Source organism: Podarcis erhardii (genome assembly GCF_964252035.2).
Source record: "Podarcis erhardii genome assembly, chromosome: 14".
NCBI lineage: Eukaryota > Metazoa > Chordata > Lepidosauria > Squamata > Lacertidae > Podarcis > Podarcis erhardii.
Window position 1 is genome coordinate 22001304 of NC_138503.1, and position 15538 is coordinate 22016841.

Sequence of the window (15538 nt, forward strand, 5' to 3'; positions counted from 1 at the left end):
AGTCCCTCAATATGGGCAGCTGAGCAGACACAACCCCTCAGCTCTGCTTCACTTGTGTCCTTTGCATGCTGATTGCAACATCTGGGCTTGATGAGGCACGTGTCACTCACCTGTTCCAAGCCTACTCCAGCTGAGGAATCACACACCTCTTCCCAGAACTAGCAAGCCCCACCTGGCCAGCTAGGGAGCTGGGCTGTGGGCCGTAGCTTTCCTCTGCCTCCTGGAGCCCACTGCTCCCTACTTCTCAGAGCCTGCCGTGTTCTGCTGTTCTGGTTCCTGTGCACTGACACTCATCCCTTTGCTATCCTCTGTCACCCTGTGAGTACATCCTTCCCCATCCCCTGCTTCCCCTGGTGTGTCCTAAGGGGTGTAGCCAGGATCCTCTTCCTCCTCCCCATTCATGTAGGGCTGCCATACGCCTGGATTTTCCCAGACATAAACAGTGTTCAGCCGAAAATTGCTGAAATGTCCAGGAAAATCCGGGCGTATGGCAACAGAAGTATAGATTTTGGGGCAAAAAAAATATTTAAAAACGCTCAACAATTTTTGTGTCCAGATTGTCACTTTTTGAAATATGGCAACCCTAAGTTCAAGACAATATCAAATCCTACAGTGCAATCCAAATAATGAACCAAGACAGAGAACTTCTTCAGTGTATCATGGTTTGTTTATGTGCTAGAGATGAGGGAGGAATTCAGTTCAGATTTTAATGTAAACTTATCTAATCCCCACTTCCTAAATCACAGCTATGTTGCAATGTTGCTCTGCAGCCAAAAGATGTATACTAAATTTTTTAAAGTATATTGGAGGAACGTGTGGATGATAGCTCATATATGAGTAAAAATACATATATACAAAAATGCATTATCTTTGGTAACATTGCTGGCAAAGAAATGTGCGTATGCCCACTGAAATGCCAATGAATCTTTGCAAGAATCACAAAGGGAAGCGGAAATGTGAAGATTCGGAAAAGGAGAATCAGAAAGGAAAACAAAATTGTCTGTCCTTAGTGTGTGTATGCACATAGATATTTAATTTAGATTTTCCATCAAGTTATCCAAAAACAAAGGGGAATATGTGAGTTTTGGCGTTATGCATGTCCCAAACTGTGAAGGAGGGAAAGGTAAAGAAATTGCATTTTGCTGATTTTGAAAGAAAAACAGGGTCTCCACAGGGATTGTTGCCTAGTTCCTTCAGCTGCAGTTGCTCAGAACAGTTGACAATGAGTGAACAGAAGTATTTAAAGCACATATAGATATATAGGATTATATGAATAGAAGATCCCTAAGGATGCATATATTGTTGAACACCTACAAAAGAGGTGATGACCACCAGCTGGAAATATTTAAAAAATGGTTTCAGAAGAATTATAGTACTTAAAAACGCAGCCATGCACCAAAAGGTATGAAAATCATACAGGAAGAGGCCCATTTCCCATACCATGTAAACAGTAAACGTGTTTTACAGTCTCTCATATTGGCATGGCTTAGCCTTGCTTAGAACTTGGCCTCAGGGAATAATTAAACTATGGAACTCACGCCTGTAGGAGGCAGAGATGGCCATCAACTTGGGTGGCTTTAAAAAAGGATAATAATAATAATAATAATAATAATAATAATAATAATAATAATAATAATAATAATTTATTGATACCCCTGGGTTTCTCCAGCCACTCTGGGCGGCTTCCAACAGAATATTAAAATACAATAACCTATTAAACATTAAAAACTTCCCTAAACAGGGCTGCCTTCAGATGTCTTCTAAACGTATGGTAGTTGTTTTTCTCTTTGACATCTGGTGGGAGGGCGTTCCACAGGGAGGGTGCCCCTACTGAGAAGGCCCTCTGCCTGGTTCCCTGTAACTTGGCTTCTCACAGTAAGGGAACCACCATAAGGCCCTCGGTGCTAGACCTCAGTGTCCGGGTAGAACGATGGGGGTGGAGACGCTCCTTCAGATATACTGGACCGAGGTCATTTAGGGCTTTAAAGGTCAGCACCAACACTTTGAATTGTGCTCGGAAACATACTGGGAGCCAGTGTAGGTCTTTTAAGACCTGTGTTATATGGTCTCGGCAGCCGCTCCCAGTCACCAGTCTAGCTGCCGCATTCTGGATTAGTTGTAGTTTCCAGGTCACCTTCAAAGGTAGCCCCACATAGAGCGCATTGCAGTAGTCCAAGTGAGAGATAACTAGAGCATGCACCACACTGGCGAGACAGTCGGCGGGCAGATAGGGTCTCAGCCTGCGTACCAGATGGAGCTGATAAACAGCTGCCCTGGACACAGAATTGACCTGAGCCTCCATGGACAGCTGTGAGCCCAGAATGACTCCCAGGCTGAGCACCTGGTCCTTCAGGGGCACAGTTATCCCATTCAGGACCAGGGAGTCCTCCACACCTGCCCGCCTCCTGTCCCCCAAAAACAGAACTTCTGTCTTGTCAGGATTCAACCTCAATCTGTTAGCCGCCATCCATCCTCAACATATTCATGGAGGATTCAACATATTCATGGAGGAGAGGACTATCGAAGGCTACTAGCCACAATGGCTGTGCTCTGCCTCCATGGTTGAAGGCAGTTATGCTTCTGAACCCGTTGCTGGAAGCTATAGAAGGGGAGAGTGCTCTTGTGCTTGAAGCTCTGCTTGAAGTTTTCCCACAGTGGTCGGCCACTGCGAAAACAGGATGCTGGACTAGATAGGGCATTGGCCTGATCCAGTAGGCTTTTACATTCTTCGCCTCAATGCACCTTCACTTGCCTGAGGCCTCTCATCCCCAATGGACTTCCTCCATCTGAAACGTGGCTTCTGTTAGCTATTGGCGATCCAACTATTGGTGTTGGCAGCATGCAAAGCAGAGCAGTTGCTACAGACCAAAAGCGGTGATGGGAACAGAGTTGGAGGTGGGTCTACAGCTCCTGGATGGATGAGATTTGGAGTTCAACCACATCTGGAGAACCTGGTTTAAAGTCTGCAACTTAAACTGCAGAGATGAGATTTGAGGTGGGGGTGGGAACTGGCAAGAACTCTAGGACCCCCTGCAAGGGAGAAAAGGGGGGGGGGACCCAACCTTTCTGTTTTCCACCCTGTCTTCTAAGTCAGCCTAGGTATTAAGCAGCAGAGAGGAAGTGAAGACCTTGACGTTAATCCCTTGTCAAAGAGTGGGATTCCCAATCAAAGAGATGGGGAGATCAAAGGCACCTAATCTCTGCCCCCCCCACCACAGAGGGCTCCAGTAGGGTTCTGAGAGTTTATTTAGCTGACAGCCCCTCTCCCCCCTTGACAGGATTACTGGAGGCTGTGGGTTTATTAGAAGGTGAGGCCAAAGAAAGTGGCCTGAGCTTCAACATATGACTTCTTCTCTCTACCCACTCTGAACATGAAGTCATAACAATCTGCTATAGGGGCAACGTTGCTGATGTTCGGTTGCTCCCAACTTCTTCTTTTCCCCCCAAGCGGAGAAGATATATCATCTATTTACTCAGCTGGCAACTTCCCCATTTGCCCTGCTTTTTGCTGGGCTGTCAATTGTTTGTGGGGCTCTGCCTCCCTTTTCCTCATTCTTCATTCACTGCAAGTTCAAAAGGCGTCCCACGGAATAAGAAGGCACCAAATGCAGCGAGCTTTGGCTTTGATGTTCGGGAGGCGCAATTTCATTCCAAGGGCTTTCATTCTGAGCATTTTGGGAGGCCACTGGGTAAGGCTCACCTGACCTTCTGGAAGGTGATGGTGATGATGATTTCAGAAGGAAAGGTGAAGAAAACAATAGTCTGGCTTTATACACGTTTTGTCTCAAGCCAGGACCGCCTCATGTATCAAGAGTCTTTGCTATCGGTCGTCCTCCCCTCTGTTTCTGATATCCATGCTCAGACGGCCACTTATAGGAAGTAAAAATGGCACCACCCAGCCCAACACATAGCTGGTGGAGGAGGAAGCATCAACAGCCTCAGGGGGAAACCCTATGTTTTGCAGAGGTACAATTAAAAGGGGGGGGGATACTCCAAAACTGCCCAATTAAAAACTGTGTGATCAGTCACCACAGACTGCTGACTGCTGTTTTGTTGTTTTAACTATCACATTTATCTCTCACTTTTCCTTCAAGGAAAAGGGACACGGGTGGTGCTGTGGGTTAAACCACAGCCTAGGGCTTGCCGATCAGAAGGTCGGCGGTTCGAATCCCCACAACAGGGTGAGCTCCCGTTGTTCGGTCCCTGCTCCTGCCAACCTAGCAGTTCGAAAGCACATCAAAGTGCAAGTAGATAAATAGGTACCACTCCGGTGGGAAGGTAAACAGCATTTCCATGCGCTGCTCTGGTCTGCCAGAAGCGGCTTAGTCATGCTGGCCACATGACCTGGAAGCTGTAAGCCAGCTCCCTCGGCCAATAAAGCGAGATGAGCACCGCAACCCCAGAGTCGGCCATGAATGGACCTAATGGTCAGGGGTCCCTTTACCTTTCCTTCAAGGAGCTCAGGTGGCACACATGGTTCTCTCCCTCCCCGTTTTATTCCTCACAACAGCCCTGTGAAGTAGGTTAGGCTAAGAGCCAGTAACTGGCCCAAGGTCATCCAATGAGCTTCATGGCCGATTGGGAATTTGAACCCTCGTCTCCCAGGTCCTAGTCCAACACTCTAATCACTACACCACACTGGCTCTCTTTAGCATCACTCAGCAGAACAGCCACAGTGCAAGAAACCAGCCAAATAATGGGCTGTTGACTTCACATTAATATTTGAAAAATATTTTTCCCCTGTTCCACTCTCATCCTCTGCATTTGGTTCATACTGCCTTCTCCTTCACCAATGAATTCCTCAATCTGTTGCCTACTCTGAACCATTCCTTAAGCAACTTTGCCTCGTGGATCTCTGACTCCCAGCACCCTTCTTTTCCAGGATCACTGTCCTTTGCCTGAGCCACAAAGCTGCTCTTGCCTCTGTGAATTTTTAATCTCAGCCAGACCAACAACAGTCTCTTCCCTCATAGTTACTGGACTGTGGAGATTGTCAGCTTTGTTCCTTGAACACTTAGAATGTTTGTGAACACTTTATCATCACAGAAGCTCAGCCAATCAGTGTAAAGGTTTCACGACCAACAGCATAGTGCACTATATTTTATACTTTCAGTATCTGGCTATATGAGAATTTTAATTGCAATCAGATTATCCTTTATCAGTATTTATTTACTGGTCCTAAAATGTCTATCCTACTTCCCCCTGCCAATGGAGATGCTTAAGGCAGTTAACCCTATATAGCAAACAAACAACTTCAAAAGTAAAAAGAAGAAGGCACAATCCCCATCCCTGAAACAATCATATTATTATTATTATTATTATTAAAATGTATACATTGCTCTTCGTCATAGAATCAAAGGTCAGTTTACAGCATAAAAACACAGAAACACCTAACACATTAACAAACAAAAACAATAATCCTCAACACCACCACATTTTAAAAGGCATAGATTGTTTAATCAGCCCAAGGCCTGACTGAATAACAATGGCACCTAAAGATATGTAATGAAGACGCCTAGCGAGCCTCCCTGGGGAGAGCATTCCACAAACCGGGAGCCACCACAGAAAAACCCCGTTCTCGGGTTGCTGCCCTCCAGACCTCTTGTGCAGGGGGCACATGAAGAAGGGCATCCTCTGAAGAAAGGGTCTCAGATGATGAAGGCAGGGTCCAGGTCAGTTCATATGGGGTCCTTAGCTGTTTAAGGCTTTATAGGTCAAATCCAGCACTTTGAACTGTGCCTGGAAACTAACTGGCAACCAGTGCAGTAGGACCAGGATTGGTTCCATTTGCTAATATCCCGTCCTCCTCCTATTGCTGTTGGTCCAACAGCAATAGGAGGAGGATGGGATATTAGCAAATGGAACCAATTATGCTCTATTCAGGTCAAGGGGACTTACTCCCACATAAGTGTGTTCGGAATTGCAGCCTCAGTACCAGTTTTGGTATTGCTAAAAATGATCACTAGGTGGCGGTAGAGTCACACTTCTCTGTATAGGAGAAGGCGAGGACCAATCTTAAGAGACTACAGAGAAGAAATCATCCCCCTCCATTGACTTTGTAAGCAAATGACTGTCAGGATGCATAATGGAATCTGCCAGGTTGCCCCCAAACACTCTGAAACATTCCTCTTTCCTAGGGGCCTGATCCTGGTGAGCCTCCAGATGTTGCTGGACTGTGACTACTGTAGCCATCATTGCCCATCTGGGACTTGGACTCAAATGACCCATGGAGGTCTCCCTTCCCCTGCAAACTTCACTGCCTTTATATCACCTGGATATGCACAATTTTACAGGCAACACATTATGCAAATACTCATTTAATACATGCATTGTCCTCAATTTGAACAAATTCCCTTGATTTGCACTACATATCTTGAGGCCAGTTTTGCATAATTATGATTGCAGGTGACCAGAACTGATAGTTTTGTGGTAGTGGAGAAGGAAGAAGGTAGGTACAGCGAAACGTGAAACATGTAATTAGTATTGTCAAGTAAACAGAGAACACGAAGAAGAGAGATGTAGTTTGGCCGAGCTCACAGGTCACTGCAAAATCTTGCCAACGCTGACTCTGGGTTTTCAAACCTGTCTACACATCCATAAGAACCAAACATCTTTTATTTATACAAAACAGAAGTTGTGGTGCAATTCCCATACTCACCCCTCCCCCCAAAAAAATCATCCAGAAGATCACCAACTCTGATTATAGGTCTGAGTCTTCGGTTATTATAGACTAGCCTGCCATGACTGCTTTATAGCCTAAAATGAGCAACACACCATGTAGAGTTAATTATAGGTAGAATTCATTGGGCTGTCAGCAGTCCTTCCAATTTTATTAATTGGTGAGCCAGGCTTTCTCTTAAAGGTCTGTCTGTGCCGGCTTTCCACAACCCACGTTTTGAACTACAACTCCCATCATTCCCAGCCAGCACAGGAAATCAGATCAGGAGATAAGGTTGCAGGGTCTGGCAGGCAAAAGCTGGTCCACAGGACAGAGGCTAGCTGCTCCTGCTCTATAACCCCTCTGCAGCGCCACAAATCCAACTCAATCGTGTAACACTGGAAAATGTTGATCACTTCTCCTACCTAGGCAGTTATCTTTCCACAAGGGCTAACATTGATGCCGAAATCCAGTATCACTTGAGCTCTGTGAGTGCAGCTTTCTCGCAATTGAAGTGCAGAGTGTTTGAGGACTGGGACATTCACAGGAAAACCAAAATGCTTGTTTACAAAGCTATTGTATTACCAACCTTACTGTATGCTTGTGAAAGATGGACCACTTATAAACGCCATCTCCAACTCATCAAAAGATTCCATCAATGGTGTCTCTGAAAAATTTTACACATCACTTGGGAAGACAGGTGAACTAATATCAGTGTACTGGAAGAAGCAAAGATCTCCAGTGTTGAAGCAATGATTCTTCAACATCAACTTCGTTGGACTGATCATGTTGTGCTGATGCCTGATGATCGTCTTCCAAAGCAACTACTTTATTCCGAACTTAAAAATGGAAAGTGTAATGCTGGTGGTCAACAAAAGAGGTTTAAAGACTGTCTCAAGGCAAATCTAAAAAATGTAGTATAAACACTGACAACTGGGAAACACTGGCCTGTGAGCGCTCCAGTTGGAGAACAGCCTTTACCAAAGGTGTCATGGGCTTTGAAGACACTCAGACTCAGGATGCAAGGGAGAAATGTGCTAAGAGGAAGACACGCTTGTGATCCACACTGTGATCAACTCCCACCTGGAAACCAATGTCCCCACTGTGGAAGGATGTGTGGATCCAGAATTGGCCTCCACAGTCACTTACGGACTCATTGTTAAAACCGTGTTTATGGAAGACAATCTTACTCAGCTACGAGTGATCGCCAAAGATACTATATTAGTTTAAAACAGGCTCAAAGCTGAGTACCGGTAATCAACACAACTCCCAATCCAGGAGCTCTGGGTGTTGTATTTCTGCGACAATCTCAGGATCTTTGGACAGAATTTGCAGCCTAGCTCTGGTTTAAACCAGAGTGGTTTAACCATCAATCCCTCTTCCCAGGGAACTCTGGGAATTATAACTCACTGAGGGGAATAGGCCGTGGGGTTGCCATATTTTGAAGAGCAAAAAAGAGGACACATTTGCCGACTTCTACTTTTAACTATAGATTGCTATGATGACTCTCATTTTACATACCCCTGAAAAAGAGGATGCGTCGTGGAAAAAGAGGACATATGGCAATCCTAAATAAAGGCCCCATCACAACTCTCAGCACCCTAAACAAACTACTGCTCCTATAATTTTTGGGGAGAAACCATGACTGTTCAAAGTAGCATCATAGCACTTTAAATGTATGGTGTGGGCTTTGCAATTTTGTGGGAACACAAGAAGAATCAGACACACGAAGGCTTGATCAGGTGCTGAAGATTCCTGTGTGCTCTCATGGGAAAAGGCATCAAGTCATGACTATGTTGCCATGTGTTTGTTCTCTAGGAAGGCCACAAAAATGAACCAGATAGCAGATAAGAGCATTTTAATATATGATGCCTAAGTGTTTTTAGGGTTGATAGCAAGCTCTGTGCTACCCAGATATGGGCCTTTGCCTGGTATAATCTGCACCATTTTGCTGCCTAGCTAAAATGGGCAGAATATCAACTTGATATGCCAAAGGTTCAATTCTTCTGTATTACCCACCCACTTCGTTCAAACCATGCTTGGGAAGGACAGCTGTGGACCCGGCTATATACCAGATGATGCAATTAGGCACGCAACCCTTGCACCAGTAGCTCTGCAAGCTTCTTCTGCTTCCCCCAGAAACAGGGATGTGGATGAAAGGATCCAACTTACTCTGGGCACAGAGGGCATTCACACAACCACTTGATCAGGCATTGGTCCAACGTAGATAGTGTCTCAGACTCACAAGACTATACAAGGCGATTGTCCCAAGCCAGATCTACAGCCTCGTGCATTAAGCACAAGGACAAGCGTGGGTGGCTGGAGAACATAATAACTTAATCAGCAGAATCAAAAGTTCAACCCCATTCTCATCACAGTTGCCTGTCTTCTCTACCTTTCCCCTCAAATCTCTCCCAACTTCACTTACTTTTTCTGCGTATTACTGCTCCCTGTTCCATCACACACTTCCTTCAACCACAGGAAGGAACCGGGAGGTTGCTTCCTACTGAGACAATTGGTCTAAGCTCACTACTGTCTACACTGACTGGCAGTGGCTTTCCAGGTTTTCCCAGCCCTACCTGGAGATGCTGGGGAAGGAACCTAGGGCCACCTGAATGCAAAGCAGATGCTATATGGACCTTCCCCTGGAACCTTAGAGAGTTTCTCACACACAGGCTAAAACCATAAAGTTATTCTGCAAGTTTGTGGCAGAGATTACCTCTGAAACTATCTTGTCCCCAGGCTGCTTACCCTTTAGTTTCCCTACCTCCTGAGTTTCCTTCCAAAGCTTCCAGTCCTTAATACTGTCCCTTTCAATCCATGGGAAGTTTCAGCCCCAGTCAAACTGCCAATGTTCCCTGCTTCAGCGAAACTGGACAGCAGCTAATCTGTTTCAGAAGCTTCACTGTCACAAGTACAATGCTACATAGATATCCCCTTGAGAGGAAGCCAGAGATGCTATCTGGAAGAGGGGAAGGGATGTAGGGAGGAAAGTTACTTTGATGAGCAGCCAACTTAACCCTTGCTTCCCAGGCCAAGAGCCAAAGGGATTCTTATTGCAAAGATGTCTATAACATATGTCTGATGTCTCTGAAGGCTTACTAACTTTGCAATAATGGTTGCAAAACTTGGCTTCTCTGCTGGGTATTTAAAATGACAAAGACGAGGGGGGAAGAGAGAGAGAGAGAGAGAGAGAGAGAGAGAGAGAGAGAGAGAGAATGAGAATAAAATATAGAACAAGCAGCAGTGGAAGGGTTTGTTTCCTATAAAATAACTTGAGGTAGTCAAGTAGCTCCCAGAGGAGAGTGCAAGTCTGGGAGTAAAGGAAGGCCTGGGCACTAAAGGAAGGTCAGTAAATGGTTTGGGTCATGTCTGGAAATCCATAGTGGAGGAAGAAGAAGTAGACCGTGCTATTAGTACAAGAGAGGATACCCTCCAACACTTTGAAGACAAAATCTGGGGTGCCATCTTCCCCAGACGCCCTCTTCCCATTTTTTATCCCCAAACCTGGTGGTTGTGATTGCCTTGCCCCAGATCAGATCCAGGAGCAGAGCTGGCGTCAGTGTCCCAGTCTGGAGGAGAAGGCAGCTGTTGCCCTCCAGGGCTGCATTTAGAACCCTCACAGGAGAGAACTTCGTGGAGTCGTCTTCTAAACTAGCTGGAGGGTAACAGGTGAGAGAAGGCTTGGCTGCAATTCCTGGCAGCGGTTCTCTGGGGATTCGAGACAGGAGGGTTTCCAAACTGTGCCTGAAGATGCCAGGGATTGAATTCTGGATCTTCTGCATGGAGAGCACATCCTCACAGGATGAGCCAGTCTAGCAGCCTACGCCAGCCTTCCCCAACCTGGTGCCCTTCAGCAGTTCCTCAGGTATCCTGGGTCTGAGCTGTTAAGGGTCCTCCTACCTGTCCATAATTTGAGGACTGAGTCAACCTCTGTGGGCATAGCATGGTTTCTGAAGAGTTGTTCCCAGAAGCAAACTGGCAGCCAGAGAATTGGGTGGGTCTTCCTGTCATTGGCTCTGGCGCCACCTACTGCTGGACTCCCTGCCTTCTGCCCTACCAGTTCAATGGGCACCAGTCACCTCTGAAAGCAGGATGCAAACATTGTACATAGGCAAGCAAACTTTGAGCAGCTTGCAGACTCCCTCCAAGTCCCTAGCCTCAGAGTGTTTCTTGGTCAAAGAAGTGTTTCCCAAAAGGCTCTGCTTTGACCTCTTTCCAGTTGAAACAATCATTCTGGCAAGGTGACTGGCGGCAAAAGGAGGATGGCGGGGCTGCAGGGCTTTTATTAGCTGGGCAAAGGAGAGAATTTTCTGCAGGTACAGCTTCTCTCTCATGTGACAAACCACACACTTCCTGACATTCCTTCTCGCCTACCATTAAAAACGACAACACCCAATCCGCTTGTCCTCTGAGACAGGCTTTTGTATGTAAAATAAATAACTGTAAAAAGGAATCCATCAACGGTACTTCATCTCCCCTCACCCTTTCCTGGTCCTGTACTGTACTTTCAACAGCTAGCTAACATGCGGAGATGAATATCACAGCATGGCCATAGGGGTTTCCAACTTTTTTGGGCCGCTTCTGTGGCTGTCCCTTTAAACAGCAACCAGTCCAATGCACAGAAACGCAGAAGGGCACCTGATCTCCAAGCCATGTAAAACGTCTCCTGCTGAACTTCTGCAGGTCAACCTGGTAGGAGAGCCCGGGATGGCAGCGCCTCTGACCCAAGCGCACCTGAACCCACCAGGTTGCAAAACCAACCAACCAACCAACCGGCATCCGCCTCTGTAGCGCCACCTGGCGGCGGCGTTTCCCCTTCGCCCGCAACCCACGTGTACCGCTTCTCCTTTTACAACCTCGCTATTTACCCGAGTGTGTTAATTCCGACGACCAATCAGTGGGCAGGAGGTGTAGCTCCGGGAGGTTAAGCTCCAATCAGCACCTGCGAGTGGAGAAGGGAGGAGATGCTCTCTCCCTCTCTCTCCCCCGCTTCTCCCTCCCCCCTTTCCTCCCTTTCTGTAAACCACGTTGAGTTTGTAGCGCTAATTAATTTTTCCAAAGTCTGGGAGGGCTTCGCTGCAAGTCGGGATTCCGCTGCTGCTGCCGCTGCTGCCGCCATCAACGGCCCTTCTTCGCCTTCCTCCTCCTCCTCTTCTCCGTGCACCGCAGAGCCCAGTTGCGGAGGCCCCTCGGCTGCAATAAAATGTTTGACGGCTCCTTCCTGTCTCTTATATCTCCCCTTCTGTTGCGGCTGCTACTGGTGCTCTGCGGACCGGGCACCCATACAGGTAGGGTGGTTCTGCGGATTTTCTCCCCACTTCAATCTTCTGCCTTCTGTCGTCTCCCTGGATTTGACATTTTGGAAGCGGGCGCGGGGAAGGGAAGTTTTTTTTGGGGGGGGGTGGCGGACTGGACTGCAAATTGCATGCATTTTAAAAACACACACCAACCCTTCGAGATACAATCATTTTGGGGAAGCCCCATATTTGTTGCATCTCTCCCCCGCCCCCTTAACAAGATGCAAAAGTTTTCAAAGCCAAATGGCATGTTCGTTTCCTTCTCTCTTTTCCACCCTCCCTTCCGTTATATGGCTCTGATCCAGTTTTCCTTATCCAAAAGGATGTATCTGTTTCCAGACTTGTATATTCTTTATTCCTGGCTGGTCTTCTTGCAAACCTCACCCCCCCCCCTTCTCTCTCTCTCTCTCTCTCTCTCTCTCTCCCCTCTCTCTCCTTTTTTAATAGGTTTGGTGAAATGTGAGTACCCCCTCCACACTCTCCCTCCTTCCCTCTCCTTGTGTGTGTGTGTAATATCTAAAATACTTTTCTTGAACGATGCAAGAAAACTCTAGCGTTGTTCGGTTCTTTATCTCCCTCCCCCACTTTTCCCTTTATGCTGCATAACTAAAAGAAAAGTTGTAGCTACTGGCGGCAAATAAAATTAAAAAGAACCATCACCTCTCTCTCTCTCTTCTCTGCCTGCAGCTGGCTCAGAACTTCCAGGGCATTTGATCTGGGAATATATCTCATTTATTTTATTAAACTGCTAAATGGGCAGTGCATGTGATTTAGGGAGAGGATATGTGACAAGTTAAACGGAAGGTGATGTGTCAATGGCTACTGACCCTGATGGCCAGAGGCATTATGCTCTGAATCCCGGTTGCTGGAAACCGCAGGAGGGTAAAGAGCTGTTGTACTCGGGTCCTGCTGCTTGTGCGCCTCCTATAAGCATCTGGCTTGCCACTGGGATAATGGGATGCTTGGCAAGACGAGCCACTGCCCTCATCCAGCAGCAGACTCGTCTTCCATCCTTAGGATAGGTAGAACTATAGAATCGTAGAGTTGGAAGGGACCCTGAGGATCATCTTCTAATCCAATCCCCTGCAGTGAAGGAATATGCAGTTGTCCCATACAGGGATCGAACCTGCAACCTTGACGTTATCAGCACCATGTTGTAACCAAGTGAGCTATCCAAGCTTCCCTAGTAAGCGGAGCTTCAAAGGCAGTCTAAATTCTGAGTGTCAAGATGCTGGGGGCAAATAAAGAAGGGAAGGCTGGCAGATCCATGGAGGATAAGTCTACCTGTGACTGCTAGTCGTGTGATGAGTGCTCTAGTATGTATGTCTCTTGATGCTGGTGCTGAGAATCACAATGCTGGTGTGGGGAGAGTTGTTGCATTCTGGTCGGTGAGAACAGGATGCTGGGCTAGGTGGGACTTTGGCCTGATCCAGCCTGGGCTCTGTTTATGTTCTGAGAGGCTACCGAAAGTCCCATGGGAAAGACCTAGTACAATTGTTCCATTGGTCCATCTAGCTCACAGGATTGCATCAATACTGGTTGCTGGGATTTGCAAGCAGGGAGAGTGCCGCCGCTCTCAGGTCTCGTTTTTGAGCATTTGGTTGACCACTGTGAGAACAAGAAGTTGGGCTAGGTAAGAGTTTGCCAAACTTGTGGTCTAACTGCAGCTGGAGGCCCAACTCCCATCATCCTTAGCTAGCGGGACCAGTGGTCAGGGATGATGGGAATCGTAGTTCAAAAATGGCTGGAGACCCAAGTTTGGGAAACCCTTGGCTAGATAGACCTTTGGCACGGCCCAGCAGGGCTCTTGTGTTTCAGCATCATGAGTATGTAACAGAATGCTGACGAGACAATCCTTAGCCTGACCCAGAAGTGCAGCAGAATGTGTATGAACCAAGGGAATTTAGGTATCTCAGTTGCACAGAGCATGGTGCTGATAACACCAAGATTGCAGGTTCGATCCTGCTATGGGACAGCTGCGTATGCCTGCATTGCAGGGGCTTGGACTAGATGATCCTCGTGGTCCCTTCCAACTCTATGATTCTTTAAATGCTAACAGGAGACCTAAGATTCCCCACCCTAGCCTATGCTAGAGATGAGTCCATAGGTCAGTGCTAGAGCAGTTGCTGTGCATACATAAGGTCCCAGGTTCCATACTTGGCATCTCCATGTAGGGCTGGGAACATGTGGAGCAATGGGTCAGTGTGTCTGGCTGTTAACCAGAAGGTTGGTGGTTCGAGCCCACAGGATTCCTGTGTTGCAGGTGCTTGGACTACATGACCCTAGATGTCCCTTCCAACTCTACAATTTTATCATTCTATGATTCTATCCCTTTCTTGGAACCCTCCGGAGCTACCTCTGGTCAGTCTAGACAATATCAAGCCATGTCACCTTTCTATGTTCCTTAGAGAGCCTGTGTGGTGCAGCGGTCAGTTGAATTAGGGCCTGGAAGACCACAGTTCAAACCCTATTCAGCCCTGGGTGACCCTGGGCCAGTCATGGTCTCTCAGTCTACCTTCCAGGGTTGTTCTGTGGATTACATGGGGAGAACAATGTATGCCACCTGGAGCTCCTTGGAGAAAAAGATGGGATATAAATGTAATAAATAAATTAAATGCACTGCACACAGAAGGTCCCAGGTTCAATCCTTCTGATCTTCCATTTAAAGAAAAGAGGTTCAGAGAGTTGATGACAAGGGAGAAATATTTGCCCAAGACCCTGGAGAGGCCCAGCCAGTCAGAGCAGCAGAGAACTGAAATGGATGGGCAGATAGTATGGCAGTTTCTTTTGTTCATTCCTATGTGCCTTTGAGCATATGCGGAGTGCTTTCTGTTGCTATTAAGAGTTGCCAGAGTAACCACAGTTGACCTCCTCCTCCTCCTCCCCCACACTGACAAAGCATCATCAAAAGATTGACAAATATAAAAAAGGATCAGTTTTTAAAAGTAGTAAAGGTAAAGGTAAAGGACCCCTGACCGTTAAGTCCAGTCACGAACGACTGGGGTTATGGCGCTCATCTCGCTTTACTGGCCGAGGGAGCTGACGTTTGTCCGCAGACTGTTTCTCTGGGTCATGTGGCCAGCATGACTAAACTGCTTCTGGTGAAACCAGAGCAGCACATGGAAGCGCCATTTACCCTCTCGCCAGAGCGGTACCTATTTATCTACAGTGGTACCTCGGGTTAAGAACTTAATTCATTCTGGAGGTCTGTTATTAACCTGAAACTGTTCTTAACCTGAAGCACCAGTTTAGCTAATGGGGCCTACTGAAGCAAAGTTCTTAACCCGAGGTAATATTTCTGGGTTAGCGGAGTCTGTAACCTGAAGCGTCTGTAACCCGAGGTACCACTGTACTTGCACTTTGAGGTGCTTTCGAACTGCTAGGTTGGCAGGAGCTGGGACTGAGCAACGGGAGCTCATCCCATCACAGGGATTCAAACCGCCGACCTTCTGATCGGCAAGTCCTAGGCTCTGTGGTTTAGACCACAGCGCCACCCGCGTCCTTTAAAAAGCAGTAATACTGGGCAAATAATAATAATAATAAATGTCCAGCATTTTCAACTTCTGACCAGAGAGTTCTG

The 15538-nt window shown here is 46.9% G+C and overlaps 1 protein-coding gene across 2 annotated transcripts in view; it reads left to right on the top strand.

The window, feature by feature from the left end:
- Positions 1–11655: 11655 nt before the first annotated feature.
- The window catches only part of ADAMTS17 (ADAM metallopeptidase with thrombospondin type 1 motif 17), a 172489-nt gene continuing 168606 nt past the window's right edge, over positions 11656–15538 (top strand). For both annotated transcript variants that reach the window (XM_081838768.1, XM_081838769.1), the window contains exon 1: positions 11656–11949. In XM_081838768.1, the coding sequence (XP_081694894.1) occupies positions 11865–11949 (85 nt within the window). In that variant the 5' untranslated portion in view covers positions 11656–11864. The remainder of the gene's footprint in view (positions 11950–15538) is intronic.